Source organism: Sinohyriopsis cumingii, chromosome 11 (assembly GCF_028554795.1).
Source record: "Sinohyriopsis cumingii isolate HCF-2022 chromosome 11, ASM2855479v2, whole genome shotgun sequence".
NCBI lineage: Eukaryota > Metazoa > Mollusca > Bivalvia > Unionida > Unionidae > Sinohyriopsis > Sinohyriopsis cumingii.
In genome coordinates, this window is record NC_142971.1 from 68,765,400 (window position 1) to 68,785,425 (window position 20,026).

The 20,026-nt window shown below is 37.3% G+C and overlaps 1 protein-coding gene across 1 annotated transcript in view; it reads right to left on the minus strand.

Moving 5' to 3' along the window:
- Positions 1–75: 75 nt before the first annotated feature.
- LOC149788634 (serine--tRNA ligase, cytoplasmic-like) overlaps positions 76–20,026 on the minus strand; it is a 45,061-nt gene continuing 25,110 nt past the window's right edge. The window contains exons 5-10 of the mRNA XM_089974722.1: positions 19,414–19,554; positions 18,666–18,821; positions 16,599–16,820; positions 15,304–15,433; positions 9,025–9,312; positions 76–3,406 (exon numbers count right to left, since the gene is read on the minus strand). Coding sequence (XP_089830848.1) covers positions 3,258–3,406; positions 9,025–9,312; positions 15,304–15,433; positions 16,599–16,820; positions 18,666–18,821; positions 19,414–19,554 — 1,086 coding nt within the window. The 3' untranslated portion in view covers positions 76–3,257. The remainder of the gene's footprint in view (positions 3,407–9,024; positions 9,313–15,303; positions 15,434–16,598; positions 16,821–18,665; positions 18,822–19,413; positions 19,555–20,026) is intronic.

A 20,026-nucleotide genomic window follows, 5' to 3' on the forward strand; every position in this document is an offset into this window, starting at 1 on the left:
GCTAATAATGAAACTGTGTGCTAATGTGGAAAGTGATTTCTTGTATTTTCATTACACTGGGAAGGATAAGACAGATTTTGAGTGATATATGATTTTTAATTACATATCATAAATGTACAATACAATAAACAATTAAGACTGCTTACCTCTAACATAAGCACTTTCAAGTTTATATCATACATAATGACAAACCATAGCAGCTTATACAATGGTCCTTTGGTCACAAGTCCAGTGCTGTAAACACTGAGGTACCACAGCCACTTTAAGGACAGATGGACCTGCAGAAAAACATCAATCCTTGTGCTGGAACTGCAGTGCAATCCAACCAAAAAGAGGTACTTATTTCGAAAAATATAGCTTTTGGTGGCACATGTCATCAACAGTAACTCTTAGTATGACGAACCATCAAACATTATAGGAGTTGACACCAATAATAGAAAGAGTACTAGGTAAACACAGCACGAATCGGTGTACACAAGCTAAATTTTGTGGGACTTTTATATTCAAACTGAAATAACACTACAAAAAATGTATCTATTGCAAAAGATAAATATCCAATTTCAAAGTTGCTGTTTTTAATGTAATCCCTCTGTGATGCACACTCAGGAAATATTCAAAGTTGCATCTCTGAAAACAGGCATTGACATTTTGAAATGTATACCTTTTATCAAGTCATTATTTCTCAAATATATCAGACTACATAATAAATGTAAACTAATGGGTTTCCTACTTAAAAATCATTAACAGATAAGGTGATTTAAAAGTTAAGGTTTTAACATCCATTTTTGGACTGAAAATTAACTTTTTTTTAAAAGCCCAAGTAATAGGGTAATGACCCTGCAATCTGTAAAAAGAAAGGTATTACAGAAATGAGGAAAAAGCATACATGTAATGAAGCTCAAGAATAATTAATTAAGCAAACATCTGTCAATCAGAATTGTACTGCTTTCTAAATCAATAATTACTGTATCTTTGAATATTCCTTATTTTTTACATACCTGCAAACAAAAGCACATGACTGCAAAGATGTGTCACTGGGCATTACTTAATTCATTAGATAATTTCGCATTTGTTATTTATGGTACAAACTAAATGATCACAGTCCAAATGATATTAATTTCTGAATATAGATACAGTAAAAATTGTTTCTCAGATCATTGTTTTCTATACTAATGATACTATTCTGGAATGTCATTTCAAGATAAAAGCCTGGGTTGGTTCTTAAATCTGACCTATTAGTTAAGCATTGCTCATGGAAAAAACGCACTTCACTCTGCCCATACAAAGTCAGTGTGACATTAACAAGAGTCCATAAAAAAGAGAATGATGATCTACTACTGAAAATAATTTCAATGAATTCAAGCTCAGATTTCTTCTTTGTAACTGCTGTCTTAAAACCATCTCTAATATTCTTCAATGATAACAAGCTTACAAACAAATTAGCTGATGTGGTGGACATATTGGATATTAGATGAGCACTATTTTTATTTATGACCAACTGGACATGATATGAAGTCTTCTAGTGAAACCTCCACGTTGACATGATCACCATCCATTCTGGTGAAGTAGCAATACGATTTTCAAGATGGACACTGGTGCCATACTGGGTGTCCAAATAGTATAATTTTAATGTGAAATCGTCTAGATCATGTTACAAGGCAATCCTCCATGTAGTTTAGGTGGATTAGTGATAACAAACTTGTACTAATAGACAATGGACAACAAAAGATCACCACCAGCTCATCCAGTCTATTACCAGTAGACCAAAGAATGCAATTAAGACCTTACACTGTATGACATGAAAAGATGCACAATGACAATAATCAAAAAGTACAGTGTAGAATGAAAATGTTGACAAGATGTAAAGATAATTCACAAGCAGACAAGATGATTATAAACTCATGTCTTGTTGAGTTCCCTAATATTCTACACTTACTTGATATCCCAACAAATTCATACAATTATGGATATGCTATGATCAGTGTTTCAGCCAGGTTTTAAAAAAAGGGGCAATTGGCACATTGCATTGGTTACAGTGGACCAATGGTCATAATGCACCAACCTCACAATTAAATGATACATAATTTACACTAATACATTTGCATTAAAAAAACAAACAAACAAATAACCATCTTTAATGTAGGATTCTCAATGATAATGACTCCAACCATATTCTAACAGCACAGAAGATAACATATTTTATAATTTTATGCCCCACCAACAATGTAATCAGTCATTGTGAAGTGTCGGCTTTCAAGCAATTTTCTGAGGATGTGATAATGTTTTTCTTTATTTCTATCACGATGGAATCCAATTCTTCATTGGAAGATTCATTTTCTGTTTGACTTTCGTCTCAGTCTCAGATTTTGTGGGTTCATCATAGTCATTACATCTGCATTGAATTTTACTACTTTTACCACTTTCATGATTTCAGCATGATGCTGGGCCGATAAACTGGTTATCCATTGTTCCATATCTACCTCTTAATGCAACTTAACCGAGTTTATAAATTATACATGGTGACTGGAAGCATGTGCTCACAAGAATAGCCAATTCTATGTTTTACTTTATATAAAAAATGTTAATGAAACAGGGGTGGAAGTGACTTCAACATGTTACTTCATTTCATATTTTTTCAAAAAAACTACTGCAATTATCATCACATCCAGATCATATTCTCAACCATAAAATATGGGATATTCCACTTGCATGACTATTTCCTGAGCTTTGTCGTACACGAGATTTGGAAAAAATGGGAAAAATTGAATGTCTGAGCACTGTGACCTGTGCAATTGAAAAAGATTACTTGATACATTGTGTTTATTTCCATAAAAGCAACAAGTTAGTAATTAGGACACTGAAGGTTTGGTTGGCACATTTGTATGAAACAAATGGTAAAAATACCCCCCCCCCCTTTTAAATTTCTTGCACCACTTTTTGTGCAAAATATCTTCTTTTTGTTGTTGCTGGACTTGGTCTCTATTTTGTGCAAATCCAGCAAGCAGGTGTCCTGGCTGAAACACTATGATGTATCTAGTAGTTTAAGCAGTCATCCCATCAAGTGACAGAGCTATAAAAAATAAAAACATGAAAAAAAGAGAACAATTTGTCAATATTTTTCAGGCTACATATGTAAGTCAAAACATGGCAAACAACATTCACGGTCAGTCTTAAGCTCTGCTGAAAATACTGTCACAAGTGTCACAACATCTGTCGGAAGAAAAGAAATAATCTGTGGTCTGAAGTCTTCATTGTTATTATTCCTTAATTTCCATTTGCTCAACTTCATCTGTTACATTTTCAGCCTCAGCCTTTTTCTTTTGTGACTCTTTGTGTTTCTTTTGTTTCTTGGTTTCCTGTTCCTCAATTGGTGCTGGTTTTACAAATCGAATCTTCTCCTTGTAAACTGAAATATGAAAAGCAGTATTTACTCTGAATAATTCAGACAAGCATGTAAATGATAAAGATGCAGGTATTATTTATGTAAACACGTTGCAAATGGTAAAATACAAGGGTGAGTAAAGGACAATGTGTTCAGTACATGTTGCCAGTAGTTAAAACTTCATAACCCAATTTGTGTTATGAAACATGAATGTTCCCACTGCAGCAAAAAATGTCAGTGCTGAAAGAAGTTAAAATGTTTTACAAATAAATAGATTAAATACATAACACAGATGATTATATAAGGTGCATCTCATCTATGGGTGGGGTGGGGTGGGTGAGGCCTGGGCCTGACGTCCCGCTTGCCAAAGGAAAGTGAAGTGTCTCTTATAGCAGCTCCTTTCCAGGTGTAGTGATCACCACAGGACAACGTATCACACTGCTGGGCAAGAGGTTACTTGCATATGGCCTCTCCTACACTACTGTGTCCACAGCAGCACCTTCACGCGAGGCTTCGTTTCCACAGAGCCTGCTGTGTCCTGCAACCGAGTACCCAGCAGCATAACTGGGTGGGCAGACTGGGCTTGTTAGCCTTGTCATGCAGTTTGTCTAGGAGAAGGAAACTCTGATTCAAAACCCACCAAGTCCCATCCATTGGATGATGGCTCCCACTGCATTGTGGATATCTTCGGGAGAAGGAAAGGCTATGGGAGTAAACCCAGAACAGAAAATCCGGAGTAAAGCCCCCAAGGCGGCTGGGTGTTGACTACGACTTTCTTCTGGCAGCTCCTGCATCCAAACTGGTGCCAAATGTCATGCTCAGCATTCCTTTGGACACCACCAGCAAGGACGAGAGGAGGATCCTGATAATCTGGGCAGCCCAGGATCTCCATACTCCACGCCCAGGCTTGCACCCAGGAGAGGTCACTCCAGTCTCACTACTGAGTGAGGAAACAACACGGAAGCTGACAGTTTATGGGTTATAAGTCCCACCCGATTGGCGTAGGGAAGGGGCGCCACGGGTCAGCTTTGACGGTGGGAGGGATCATCGTGTCCCACTGGCCAACTACTGCCCGCCTCAAGCCAGGCAGCCCCTGGTCAAAAAGGTGTTGACCCGCCATCGTCTGCCTGCTCCAGTGGGTGTCTGGAGCTCAGTGTGTTGCTCAGCATGACAAGCAGATGGAAATTCCACACCAGACAAAACAAATAAAGACTCAAGCTCTTCGATTCGCAAGCTGGAATGTGCGCACCATGTGCACAGGCATCTCCAACGACCTCAGGGAAGTGGACAACACCAGAAAGACAGCCATCATCAATAGAGAACTCACCAGACTAAATTTCAGCATAGCTACCCTCCAGGAAACCAGGCTCACCTTTCTCTCAGGAAGGAAAACTACACCTTCTTCTGGAAGGGTCAAGAACCTGAGAAGCCCCGCCAGCACGGAGTGGGCTTCGCCATCAAAAACAATCTCCTGGCATCGGTTGAACCTCCCACAGGGGGCACTGAGCGTCTCTTGTCCATCCACCTCACCACTGCTGCAGGTCCTGTCAACATCATCAGTGTCTACGTCCCCACCCTCACGTCTTCAGAAGACAAAGGATCAGTTCTATGGACAGCTGGATGAACAGATCAAAGGATGCCCCAAACACAAACCACTATTCCATCTCAGCGACTTTAATGCCAGAGTAGGTGTGGACCAGAGTCATGGCCTACCTGCCTCGGATACAATGGCGCTGGAAAGACCAACGAAAATGGTCAGAGACTGCTGGAGCTATGCATCTGCAATGGCCTGTGCGTCTCAAACACCTTCTTCAAGTGTAAGCCACAACACAAAGTGCCATGGAAACACCCCAGGTCTCATCGCTGGCACCAACTTGACTGGTCATCACCAGGCGCTCTGCCCTTAACAGTGTAATCTCCACCAGAACCTACCACAGTGCAGACTGCAACTCCGACCATGCCCTTGTGAGCACAGGGTGCAACTACAGCCACACACACTACACCGCTCAAAACCAAAAGGACGCCCTTGCATAAACTCTGCACAGATGTCGGTCCCCTCCAAGGTGGAGGAGTATGTGTCTGCCCTGGACAAGGCTCTCCAGGACCTGCCAGAGCACGATGCTACAGCCAAGTGGAATGCCATGAAGGGTGCCATCTACAGTACAGCCACGTCCATGTTTGGCAAGACGGAACGACCCAGCCAGGACTGGTTCAATGCACACCTATCAAGGATGGCACCACTCATCAAGGAGAAACAAAAAGCCTTCATAGCTTACAAAAAATACCCTAATGAATGGACACTTGCTTGGCAACAACTGTGTAAAGGGATCAAGCGCAGTGCCGGAAACATCCAAGGTATGTACAGTGGCATCAAGAAGGCTCTAGGCCCTACAGTGAAAGGGGTCGCTCCCATGAAATCTCTGATGGGAGAGAAGATCACAGACCATGGGCAACAGATGGCCAGAGCACTACTCAGAGCTATACTCCAGAGAAATGTCAGTCACCGATGCAGCCCTCAACAGCATAAAGAATCTGCCCACCATGGAGGAGCTTGACAAAGTGCCAACCTTAGAGGAGCTCAGCAAAGCAATCGACTCCCTCCCAAACGACAAAGCACCAGGTAGTGACAGCATCCCACCCAAAGCTATCAAACGTGGGAAACCAACATTGCTTCAACCACTGCATGAGCTACTTTGCTTCTGCTGGGAGGAAGGAGCAGTCCCCCAAGACATGCGCAAAGCCACAATTGTGACCCTTTACAAAAACAAGGGCGACCACAGTGACTGTAATAATTACAGAAGGATCTCGCTCCTGAGCATCATTGGTAAAATGTACGCCCACATCATACTCAACAGGCTGCAGTTGCTAGTGGACCGTGTATACCTGGAGTCCCAGTGTGGCTTCAGAGCAGGCAGGTCGACAACAGACATGATCTTCTCCCTACGACAACTCAAAGAAAAGAGGAGAGAGCAAGGTCAAGCACTCTACATGATGTTCATCGACCTCACCAAGGCCTTTGACTTGGTCAGCAGGAAGGGCCTGTTTGAACTTTTCAGTAAGATCGGTTGCCCCCCCCCCAAAAAAAACTCAGCAGCATGATAATCTCTTTTCATGCAGATATGACGGGAACAGTCCTGCATGATGGCTCCTCCTCAACCTCCTTCCCAATCAACAGCAGCGTGAAGCAGGGCTGCGTGCTGGTGCCAACCCTTTTCGGGATCTTCTTCTCCCTGCTCCTGTCCTATGTCTTCGACTTGTCCACTGATAGCATATATCTACACACCAGGTATGACAGGTGGCTGTTCAACCTGGCACGACTGCACTCAAAGACCAAAGTGAGAGCTGTGCTCATCAGGAAGATGCTTTTTGCACATGACGCAGCTCTTGTGACCCACGCTGAGGAAGCCCTCCAGAGACTGGGAGACCGTTTCGCTGATGCCTGCATGCAGCCTGGAAAAGACAAATGTCAGCGTGCAAGATACCACCATTGCCCCTTCCATCAAAATCGATGGTGTCACCCTGGAAGCAGTCAACAACTTTACCTACCTGGGGTCAACCATCAGCAACACTCTCTGACTTGATATGGAGCTGGACAGAAGGCTTGGAAAGGCAAACACCATCATGGCAAGACTAACAAAGAGGGTGTGGGAAAACAATGCGCTGACAGAAGTGAGACCTGGAGTACCTACATGAGGTAAGAGAGGTCCAACTTCTGCCACTAAAACTTTTAAGGATGGCCAAACCTGCAAATAAGTGAACCAAGTAGTTTCATGAGTTAGGGTCAACAAAATTTGTCAATAGTCAATTCACTATGTCATTAAGTTTCTTATAAATTTGACCTTATCAAAACTTTTACTTACTCTTCTTTAACAGTACTAATAATTTGCATATCCTATCATGAATCCATAGTTCTTGTTATACTCAACTCATATCATTCCTTTATTGTTTTTTTATAGGAGTGGCCATTCTCAGTTGACTTTGCTTGAAACATGTGGTTATATCAATTTCACCTTTTTCAATGGTGATGCAGTCTCAGATACTTTAGAATCACAAGTTTTTTCCCCGACTCAGACCGCGATACCTAATTTGGTAAAGAATAACTCCCACAAGTGCCATCCTCACTGGAATTTGTGAACTTTCTAGAAACTATTCCTTGTAATGTCTTGTGAAAAAATGAAAAATTTACTAATCATTCTTCACCATTTGCAGACAGCAGGTTGAACCATGTGTATGATGTAAATGAATTTTGTCAGCCTTAGGGGCCATCCATTTAGTATGTATGCATGGAGGGGGAGAGAGAGGGGGTAACCCAAATATGTACACTTGCATATGGGGTGGGGTCAACTGATAATGTATGTATGCATAGGAAATAGGAGTGGGGTGGGGGTGAAACCTCTATAATAATTTGTATAATACCTAATACGTAACCTGTTCAACTGGGTTCAGTCGGCGTCTGAATTTTAGCAAACACTATACAAACTTTTAAAAGTTATGCAGCTTATTTCTTTGACGCAGCCAGACACTGAATGTTGGTGGACTATCTATTTTACTGAACAAGTTAATATTATTAATCCTTTATGGTTTCTGCGTGGATTAAATATAGGCCGTTCTATAGACTATGGTGTGTGTGTGTATGTGTGTGCATCAATTGTATGTATGCAGGTGGGGTGTGTGTGAAAAAAGTATGCATGTGTACAGGGAGGGGGGAGGGGTCAAGCTTTGCCAGATTTTTGCGTATGTACTAAATGGATGGCCCCTTATCAAATCAGATTGCTGAATTATTGGAACCCCTCAAATTCCTACCTATAAACCCTACATAATATATATAACATTTCTGATAAGAGTTGGTTGTCCTTGAAAACATCTCTCTGCAAGAACCTAATGCAAAAACCAGCAATATACAAATCAAATTAGATCAAGGGAAAGGTACCAAATTTGAACTATAATTTTTTTTTGACAACTAGTGGTTTAGTTTGCACCAAGGTTATAAAAAATATGGAAACCCTACATTCCCACAACCTAGAAATAATGCTGATTTATACAACCAAGTATGTCGTCACTTATTTCACTTAGAGCATTTGGTTATCATTTTGTAACTGAAATGAAAAGAATGACAAAGTCAATGGAAAATGACAACCCATGTATTCACTCAATAATATGAAAGCAAAAAATAAAATTAGATAGTTTTAAAAAAAATGACAACCAACAATGAGTAGCAAGAATGATGTGTTGTACTACAAAGTCAGAAATCAAAATTCATAAACTCAAAAAAATGTACACAATGGACTAAAATACAAAGATAATTATCAATATTTAGCAAAACCTTATTAATTAATACTATACGAACTTACTAGAATGATGGGCAAAGTCAAGCTGACTTGTGATGGATAATGAGAGATGATGCAGTGCTACATTGTTCTGATAAACATGGGAAAACAAAAGGCAGTTAAAAGGGAAGTAATTGGTGAGTTATCTCCCTTTGTCTATCTGGTAAACAGTCAGAAAATAGAAAATTTAGATTTTTCTGACAGGGCTGGAATAAAAAAGCTAGTAAGTTTTCTTTTTGTTCTAACAATGTGAACATAGAATGTATTCAAAGGAGAAAAGACAAAGTGCAATTCAATGCATGTAAATTCTCTTACCATCAGGCATGTATGGCCTTAGTGGTTCTGGCACTATCACCCCATCTTCTGTCTGGTAATTTTCTAGTATAGCACATATTGTTCTTGTAGTGGCACACATGGTGGCATTTAACATGTGAACAAAATCGACCTGCTGGTTCATTTTCTTGGTCTCTCCATAGCGGACCTTGAGCCTGCGTGCCTGGTAGTCCAAGCAGTTTGAGCATGACACCAACTCCCGGAATGCTCCAGATCCTGGGAACCATGCCTCTAGATCCAGTTTCTTAGCTGCTGCATTGTTCAGGGCTCCTGTCCATGCGAGACAAAAGGCTTCAAATCAGTTTAACTTTATTGATAATGCAAGTTCTAGTCATCTGTAATGTAACATTTCTATAAAGCAATTGCTCACAATGCAGAACCTTATTCATCCAAATTAATAGTTTATCTAAACCATAAATGTGTGCACAGGATTGCTAGCTTGGAATAGCCCAAACTCCATCATCTTAACTCTTATTTCTGTTAATGGTTTCTGTAGGATTTCAGCCAAAACTCTAGTTTAAATACAGCAACAATGTTATGACTCAAACAGCATTCACTGAATTACTTTACATAAAATGACTCTGTTCCTGAATCCAGTATTCTCCTGTCTGTTATCAACTACAAAGAGCTTCATTAAAAATCTGTCAGTTTAGCATTTCAAATTATGTGAAGTTCAACTTTATTTACACAATCATTTCTTGTGCATTTATCTGCTTCAACAAGTCATAAAAGTGTAATCATAATATGGATAAGTGCAAAATCCTTTGGTCATGGTCCTTACAGAAGACATCTTTATCAGAACTCCACTATTACAACTATTTGTGCATTCTAAATCAGAGTATTTGTCCTAAAATTACGACTCCATATGCTTTGAGGATATTCACCTGTACCTATGTGTGATAAATATTTTCTAATTTAAACCTGAATATTTATTTTCTCTGAATTTTTATTATAATCCAAAATCCTATCAGAACCATTTTATGTCTCCAAAGGAGTGCTGCTGTTCTATACTTTTGTTCTGATCACATCTGACATCAGAGGAAAAATGGGGGAAAAGAAATTTCTAAAAATTACTCTTGGCATTTCTTGTAGTACCTTCTATATGTTTGCACTAACAATGGTTTTAATTTTTGCATTTCAATGACTGTAGACAAAATTATTTGTTGGTCTTTTCAAAAGTAATCATTCTTTTACAGTCAATTAACATTCCCCCCTAACTTCCACCCTATGATGAAATTTTTTCCAACAAATGTCAAAAATATTGTCAACACAAAGGGCTGATGCAGTTTCTTTTTGGCTATATTCTGGAAAAAGATGGCAGTTTGTCATACAAGTTGAGTTGAATAGAAGTGGCAAGTCCTTTTTTTTCTGCTTCTTCACAGTAAACTGACCTATCATCTTAGATGAGATAACCACACTTACAAATTAGCGCAGCATATGATTTAAAATGACATTATTTTATGCTGGTACCATATGCAAAATTAGTTCTAATTTTTAGTGAAGACTTAAAATTCACGAGAAATGGTTAAAAAGTATTGAACTTGTTATGATCTGAATTTATACATGTTGTATAATGACAGTTGGCTAGGTGATGGACATTAGGCCTCAATGTCTGACAAGCTTCTAGTAATCCTGTGAATTGTATGCATGGTTCCCATGCTTTTCTAAAAATAAATTTCCAGGGTTTTTCCAGGATGAAATTAATTTTTTCAAGGTTCACATATGACTATTACTGAATGGAATTAAAATACATTTTAGACTATAAAATATGCATTTTCTAAATCTAAAGCTGTTTCTCATTCAAGACTCTCCAAAACATCTAAGTCAAAACTGATGATCATGTACAAAACCAAAAAATGTATCAAACAAAACAAGTTTGACTTCATTCCTAAATTTGGCATGGAAGTCAATGTGCAGAATAAAATTTCTAACTATACTTTGTACTTTGCTGCCATGCTTTATGTTGCTATTTTGGAAACAACATAATAAACATAAATTAGTTTTGTTTCCTTTCAAACCTTTAAGTCTAAAGAATTCTATAGCAATATATATATATATATATATATGTGTGTGTGTGTGTGTGTGTGTTATACGAATTAAACATTTACTATCACAGTATAAAAAGTAACAATAAAAGCCAAGTATTATAATCTTATCGTGTAACAAAGTTTAACCCTGAATTTGTCTGTGCCAATAAAATCCCAAACAGGATTTTTCAAACAACCTAAACTCCTTAAGACATTTTGATTAAAAATTATTCATATAAAAAAAACATTTACAAAAGGGTTGATTTAGATTTTGACAAAAGACCTTCAAAATTATATACTGTATTGATGCATAAACAAGGACTGAATTTTCTGTAAAATCAACTTTTCTTGTAATGCAACAAACCAGTCCCCAAACCTGTATTTATACCGGGGCTACTATAGTTTTTGAATACATAATACAAGGGACGACAATTTCCCATTTCTTCTGTGTTCTATTTAAGATCTGAAACCAAAGTTTCAAGCTACATGCCACTGTGAATAGCTTTGCACCAAAATTCAGCTCAGAGACTTGACATTTGGGACAAAAGTTTGGCTTACAATGAATAGCAGTCTGTTTTCTAATCTGGTTTCCTCTGAATATTCCATCCCATTTTTCACATTTGGACATTTAGGTTTGGCTGTGAGGTCAGAGCAATTGCATATAGCTAATTTAGAATTTGCTGCCACCATGAGGTAGTGGCATATAGTAGTCACTTACCAGCAGGCCAACACAATTTAAATGATGTTATAATGACTTATACCTACATTAAATCGATAGGAAAATGATTTATTTTCTCAGAAATGACAAGTATTATAATCATTACATCTTTAATCTGCTGACAGACCAGATGAAACTAAAGCAAGATGAAACCTGACCCTGTAGTTGCCATTTGCATTACTAGTCACATGACTTTACAAATCTCAAACAACTACATTGGAAGTCCAACAGTCATGTGATATCAACAACAAACTCCATTGTAATGTCATACATGCCAACCATTATGCTTTTGATGTAATCATTATGCCCTTTCCCCCACTAAATTATGCCTTACGCGTAAACGTATATGAATTATGCTTTTTCGGTATATCCACCTTCCAAAAAAATCAATTATTTGTTTTCTCATTTTTATTAAGATCCCATTAGTCCCACAGACCGTATTTTAGAAAAGACTACAATTTAAGAGTGTGCTTGTCTGTGGCCCTGCGTGCACTTTCCTAACAGTGTTATGTTCTATTTATATCAACTATCCTATTACCAAGAAATATGCTGGTTCTACTTTCAAACTTTCAGCCTCGTATTCTATTAATAGCCGCTGTATGGTCTGAGTGAGGAGAGAACAGACTGGTTTTCTAATTTTTAATCTTTACTTGCAGATTTTTTGTTCTAATTCATATTTAGTACAGAACCAGTCTTTAGTTATTTGGCGCTAAAAAGTATAATTTATTTTAGTCGATGTGTGTATGAGAGCAAAAATATCTCCTTTTAAATAATTTCACAGATGGATTAGAAAAAGGCATAAAATAAATGAAACAAAAAATTACAGAATCCTCCAAAGACAAAGACGTGAGGCCAGTATCATGTAACGTCTATTGCAGGCCGTGTGGAAAGAATTCTATTATTTGGCGCTAAAAGTCTTCAGATGGATTCTAGTCGATGTTTGTGTTAGAGCATATATAGTTTTTCCAAGATTTTCACAGATGGATCAGAAAAAGACAAAAAACCGAATCCTCCAAAGATTCAAAGATGAATACATGAATAGCATAATACAGTGTTCCATTCTAGGGCAGCATCATGCTCATTGCAGTCTGTGTGGAAAGGATTTTAGTATTGGGCATGGTCGTAAATCTGATGTGAAGAAACACTTGAAAACAAAGAAACACATCAAATTAGCTCATCTTACAAACTCTAATAATAAGATAACTTCTTATTTACAGCAGAACTCAAGTGTGGACATGAATGTTAAAAATGCAGAGGTGTTATTTACTGAGTTCTTAATACATTAACCCCTAGCGACAACTTTACAGGGCAGGAGGTAGTAGCCTACTGCTGAGCTCTGTAGCGTCATGGTCATGCATGATACACTAAAGTGGGTGGTATTATAGAAAGGTAGAAAGATGTAGCTCTACAATGATACCAAATAATCTGGAATATCTAGTTGCACTACAAAATACAGATAGAAAAACCTCATTTTTTGAACCCGACTTATTTTTAACCCAAAATTCACCCGTGGCCGGAATCCAATTTTGTGTCCAGTATGAAATGCAAACAGACAGATCAGCCTTTGCAAAAAGTAGGATAAGATGGGCATTTGGAATAAAAAGTGGTCTCCATACAAATATAATGACTCCGTTTAGCAAAAAAAAAAAAAACCCCCTCTGCTTATGCATGAATCAAATAGCCAACAAAAATCTATGTTTCTAACACCACTAGGCAGTATGTTATTGAAAGATGACCGGGGATTTGGTGTTTTCAAGTCTATTCAGAAATAGCTTTCAAAATGTGTTTCCTACTTGATTTTCTGGCAAAAATGACAAAAAGCTCCAGGTGTTAATGTGTTAATAGAAAGATAATGAAGATCTTGCTATTGGTGCAGAAGCAAGAGAATTCATAGAACACAATTCTACTCTTGCTGTGAAGGTGTTCTATGATTATGTTAGAGATTATTATGCTACAGCCTGTGATTACATGCTCCAGAAACTCCCATTTGAAGATTTATTGCTTTTAAATGCTTCAATTGCTGATGTAAATGAGAGACAGTCAAAAAGCTTCAAAGTGTTAGATTCTTTGTCAAGAGATATCCCTTTCTATTGCCACCCTTGTCTACCTTGGATCGTCTGGAAGGAGAATTACTTATCAAGCTGGGATTCTACCTGACAATATACTTAATGCAGATACAGTTGATGTGCAACAGCACCTTATTTTCCAGCTAAAAGACACACTCATTGGAAGATATAAATTTCCTCTTCTTTGTCAGGTTATGAAAGGAATATTGGTTCTTTACCATTCTACTGCTGACAGTGAGAGATTGTTCAGTATTGTTAACAAAAATAAAACTGAATTCAGATCGAGGCTCAGTAACCCAGTACTTAGTACTCTACAGATGTGCAAAACATTCATGGTACCAGCTGGTACAAAGTGTTTTAAAATGCAACATGATATTCCGTTGCTTTCTAAAGCTAAAAGTGCTACATATGAAAACTTTAAGCAGTAAAGGATGTTAAAAGATGAAAGAGGCAAATAAATCATTGTTCATTAAATTTTTAGCATGTTATATGTGGATTACTCTTTTTCTGCTTGGATTCCTCTTTTTGTCCACCTGGATTACACTTTTTCCTTGTCAGGGGTTGGCATGTATGTAATGTTTTTTTCTACAACATTTGAAAATTTGGGTTATGAGATTTGTGTACTCATATGACCAGCAATGCAAATCCGAGTACTAGGTCAAATTTCATGAACACCATAGTTTTATTTCAGCAGATTAATGACAAAGATTTTAATACTCTCAACTTCTGAGAAAATAAATAATTTTCGTATCGATTTCATGCAGGTATGACTCAATTTAACTACAGCTATCTGGTAAGCGGCTACCCTTTGACGCCATCATGTTGACCTCTTGTGATGTTAGACTGGTTTTCATACTTTCATGTAAGGAAAATTATGGATATTCGAGCTATCGGTGGAAAAAATCTACTTGCCAAATCTAATGCACTGAGCATTTGGACTGACTTAACAAATTTGTTTATGGCCAGCACCCAAACTATCCATTCTGGTCAGAACTCGATAAATTTAACGCAGGATCAGTTCAGTTACGACTCAATAATGTTAATTGTTTTGGGTGTCAAGTGGTGGCAGAAATTCCTGGGTTTTTCCCCAGACTTTCATCAATATTTTCAAAATTCAAGGACTTTTCACAGTCAGGAAAAAATTATCATTTCTCCCAACTTTATCCAGATAGCATGGGAACCCTGCCTATGATACCCCTCATCTTTGCTAGCATTAGTACTGATCAGTGGATCACAGGTGGCAACGTATAATAGGGTTTGACCAGTATGTTAAATGAAAACTAACACATTACTATCATTTTCTCATAGTCTTCCTCTGCCACTCAAAAATCATGTTCTACAAAGCTAGAAATCTTTTCCTGGAACATGGATTCTTCACCACAATACTATTTTTTTGTGCCAAAACACAAGACAGACAACGGTAATGCTGCATAAGGCATGTAAATCTCACCTGACACAATGTTTACAATTCTGTAGGGAATACCAAGAAGCTGTGCAAAGTCTTCTGCATTTTTTACCATTTCATCATACATCTCCCAGGATTTGTTCTCAAAGGGTGAAGTTAAACAAAATTGTTCAACCTGTTGAAAAAATATACATTCAAACTGTTTTGTTCAGACACAGGGTACAAACATAAAATCATAGAAGAATGAAAGGTATAGTAAGAAATCTTTATTAATAAAGTTTTAACAAATAAGAATGGAACAGAAATCTTAGTATAAAAATGTATTCTTAGACGTTTAAATTTCTTCTATGTGTGAAATAAAAAATGAATAGTAGGCACATGTTTGGATAGAACTGAAACTCAAGTACAATTGTCACAAAAACATGGCATCATAGATCTGTGAAATTTTGAAACTTAAAAGTTCAAGGCCTATTTACCCCACCTCCAAAAGTAAATTTCAGATTCTACACAAATGATAAGCAAAATTTCAAAACTTGAAGTCCAAGATCTAAAAACTGAGGAACTTCAAACAGTGACTCTAAAAAAAAAAACGGAGTTAGGGACTTAATCAAAGCAAGCTTCAGAGCAATTTAGATGAAGTGACACAACCCCTTCTCCAATGAAAATATGGTATTATAAGGTGACCTCGAATGAGAGAGAGGACCGCTTGGGTGGCCGAGTGGTTAGAGCTTCTGTCTCGAAAGCGTGAGGTCATGGGTTCGATCCCTGGCCGAGTCATACCAAAGACTTACAAAAATGGTAGTAACAGCTGCCACACATGGCACTCAGCACTAAAAGGTTAGTAATAGGACTGGTTGGCCTGGTGTCAGAATAATGTGACTGGGTGGGACATCATGCTACATGTCTGCAGCATGATGTTCAATGCTAGACATCACTATAAACTGCCACACTGCAGACATCACTGCGATATGACTGAAACATTGTTAAAGCCACGTTAAAAATCCTAATCACACACACACACACCAATGAGACAAAACGGTAAATATATATTAGTTAGTTGCAAAATATAGAGGCTTGCTAGAAAGAAGTGACCTCTCTTGAAAGGAGTCTTATAAGAGGGGTCGACAAGTTTAAATTTTTTCTAAATCTTGGTATTGTTATCTTGACATGCAGACATTACTCTCGACATAATTAGGTCAGATGGGAAGCAATGACAGTTGTCCAAATAATGGGACACTTGTGGCTTTTTGGAAATCATCAATTATGAATCAGTTAATTTTTGACAGTGTAAAATATTCAAAAACACTGAGTCTAAACAAAAATCTCCATGTCTACTTTACCTTTTCAAACTGATGGACCCTAAAAATTCCCCTTGTGTCACGACCATGTGATCCCACTTCCTGTCGGAAGCAGCTGGAGTAGCCACTGTATCGGATTGGCAACTTGTCGGTGGGAATCCACTCATCACGGTGATATGCAGCAATGGGTTGTTCGGAGGTGGCTATCAGATACTTCTCATCCAACCCCCCCTCCTCCTGCTTCTCACTCCCCTTAGAAATTACCTGGGGGACAAACAAAGTGGGATATGGCTACATACTCATTTTTGATGCATTTCCTTAACAGTTTACTCCTAATATGAATGATCTGTAGGCATCCGGTGATTGAATCTTTAGGTACATTCCATGTGTTATTTTCATGCATGCATATACACACACATGCACACCCCCACATCATTTTTATCTAACAATTTTCTTTTTTATTTTAATATACCCATTTCTCATTTTTTATATATACTGTAGTATCATTTATTTTCACAGGTTGCAATTTTTGTGATTTTCTGACATTTTCATGGGTCTTCAAATTCATGGTTTTACCCATCGATTGGCAACAGCAGTTGCATCAATGATTACAACAATTCCAACCTTTTACAGTCATGTTGTTCATTGGATTAAGTATTTATGGATAAAATGAGATACGCTTATTAAGGGGATCAATGAGTGGAAATTATGGCTACTTGATACTGTGTAGATACATGTGCAATGATAAACAATTTTGGAATGGGGGGGGGGGGTTTAATATGGGTTTAATGACATTTTTCAGCACAACAGGCTATATGGTAAAAACCCTGGGAAGAACCCCACACCCAGGTGAGATGTCAGTAAAATGTAAAGGTGGGTACCTTTGACCACTTGGTCACCTGGTGTACGAAATAATTGGACTTGTTTCATAAATTTGCTTGAAATGAGCACTCATGTAAGATTCGCTAAATACCAATGAAGTCTACATCAATCATTTTGTTTGATTTATTTAACACTATAGAAGAATCCCACAAAAAGTCTGTGAAGAAAGCCCAGTATAGGTGAGTTGTTGCTGAAATTTCATCTGTAAGCATGGAAATCATTATCAAGTATTTATGCAGAAAAAAACACAAATGTGTGTAGAACCAATCAAAATCAAGAAATTATCAAACTTTTCTTACAATTTGCTTAGGAAGACTAAAAATTACTTGTTAAATCCAAAAAATAAACTTTATTATTAACTGTAAAAAAATGTTTGTGTACCAATCATTTCATGGTAAAAAGAGAAACTATGTTCATTCTATTGAATATATCACTGGAAAGATGGATTGCCAACATGTTTTTTTTTTAAATTCCCACCACCTCTAAAGAACAATTAACATAAGTGATTAATTTAAAGATGAATAAGTGCCTTACCTGCATTCCTGTTGGTTCATCCCTAATTCACCAATAGTAAAATGAAACTGCTCTCAGATATAAATTTCACTGTAATAGTTCCAATATCATAATCATGAATCACTAAATCCACATTCTGCATCAGAGAGATATAAAACATCTACTAAAACATTCAAACTTTATGAATGTATGATGTTACACCTGTCTTGTCCAAGGTCCATACAGCCCAAGAAAGTAGTCTTTCAGGGATTTGTAAAGAAGTTTTTAAGGGCTTCGAAATGTTCGCAAGAAGTATTTTGTCTTACCAAAATTGAACTTCCTCAATATGTTAATGTGCTTATCAATGCAAAAACATTATTTGTACAAAAGTAAAAGTGAAAATACAATAAAACAAATCAGCACTCAAGAGTAAAAAACACATCTTCTGGTAACTACCAGTGTCATTTGATCAAGAGAATCTGATCCTATTTATTTATTCATTATATCTGAAAAATTATAAATAATGAAATTTCTGAAACTTAAAAGTGACACATTTTATTCATTTAAAAAATTTTTATTCCCCTTGACAAATTCAAGAAGAGTGGGGGAAAAAAATTCAAGGAATTTTCAAGGTAAGCTCTCACATTCAAGGATTTTACAAGGATGTACAAACCATGTTGTCCTTCGGTAATTATTTGCAGTGGATTCAAAAGATCAGAGAAAAAATGTATTTACCTTATAGAGTTCCTCATCAAACTGTGACAACTGTGCCACTTCCTGCATGACTTCTTTTCGCATAAAGAATGGTGTGTACAAGGGAGAGTAACCTCGGTCATGTAACATCATTAAGGCTACATTGATCAGGGCCTGTTCAAGGAACACCAAGGGACCCTGTGAACAATAAAAATAGATCAAGTATAGACTGTTTTGCAGGTAGATACAAATGGGCACCATACTTATCAACATGGACACAACATTTTGCAGACTGACTCGGTCAACATTCGCCATGTCAAATTCTTGAGAATGATTTAAATGCATTAAGAAACGGGCAGGGTAGAAAGGGTATTCACAATCTGATCATACAAGTTTTACAAAACAAATACGTTAAGTGCAGGAATCAATCACTTTAAATTCGTTTTCATATGTATCATGATTGCAATTTTAAAACATTATTCTATTTAAGATAACAGATTTGACATTTCAATATAACCAGATAGCACCCCAAACATTTGATAAAATCCATCATATTGCAGAACTTCTCCAAAGATAAGATTGTGTCTATTCCTCATTTGAGATATTAAAAACAAATATTTCACACTTTAACAACAGAATATCAAAATGCAAATCAATGAGACTAATCACACCATGGTGAGAAAATTTTTGTTCGAAGTATAACCACAAATTTAAGAACACGAAACATGCCTTTTTCTTTAACAAACAAAATAGTTCATATCTAAGATAACAAATAAATCCACAGGATTACCTTAAGGTAGTATCCACGTCCCCCTGCAGTGACAGCTCCCCTATCATTATCTGCCCCATCCACCATCACAACCAGGTCCACATGGGAATATTTCTTTCTAATCTGACAGTCTCCATAAGTCCTCTCCACACCATTTTCATCCTACATTCAAAGGACCAAGGAAATATAAAATTCAAGACTATTTTTTTTGTGTGGCAAGTTTAACTTGAAAAATGTGTTAGGGCAGAACTATCTATCCAAACTTATCACACATGCGATTGTCCACTTGCCTATTCCGTTCATTCTACAATAATGTTGACAGAGAATATATTACATCTCCCTCAATCCTCTTTACTTCTATGCACTTCTTGGAAGATTAGCTACGACTTCTGAATGAATCACAAATGATTACAACAAAAATAATTTGCTTGGTGTCCAAAACAAGTCAGACAAAACTTCAAATCAATATCAAATGTGTTTAGCTAATTAATTATAATTCTAACCGAGTCTTGTACTCTTTTATTTATAGGAAAACCAGGACACTTTAGAGTGAAAACATGTATTCTCAACACTCTGTTTTGACAATCATTAACTTTGTTAGGAGTTGACTCTGTACAATTGCATGTATCACAGT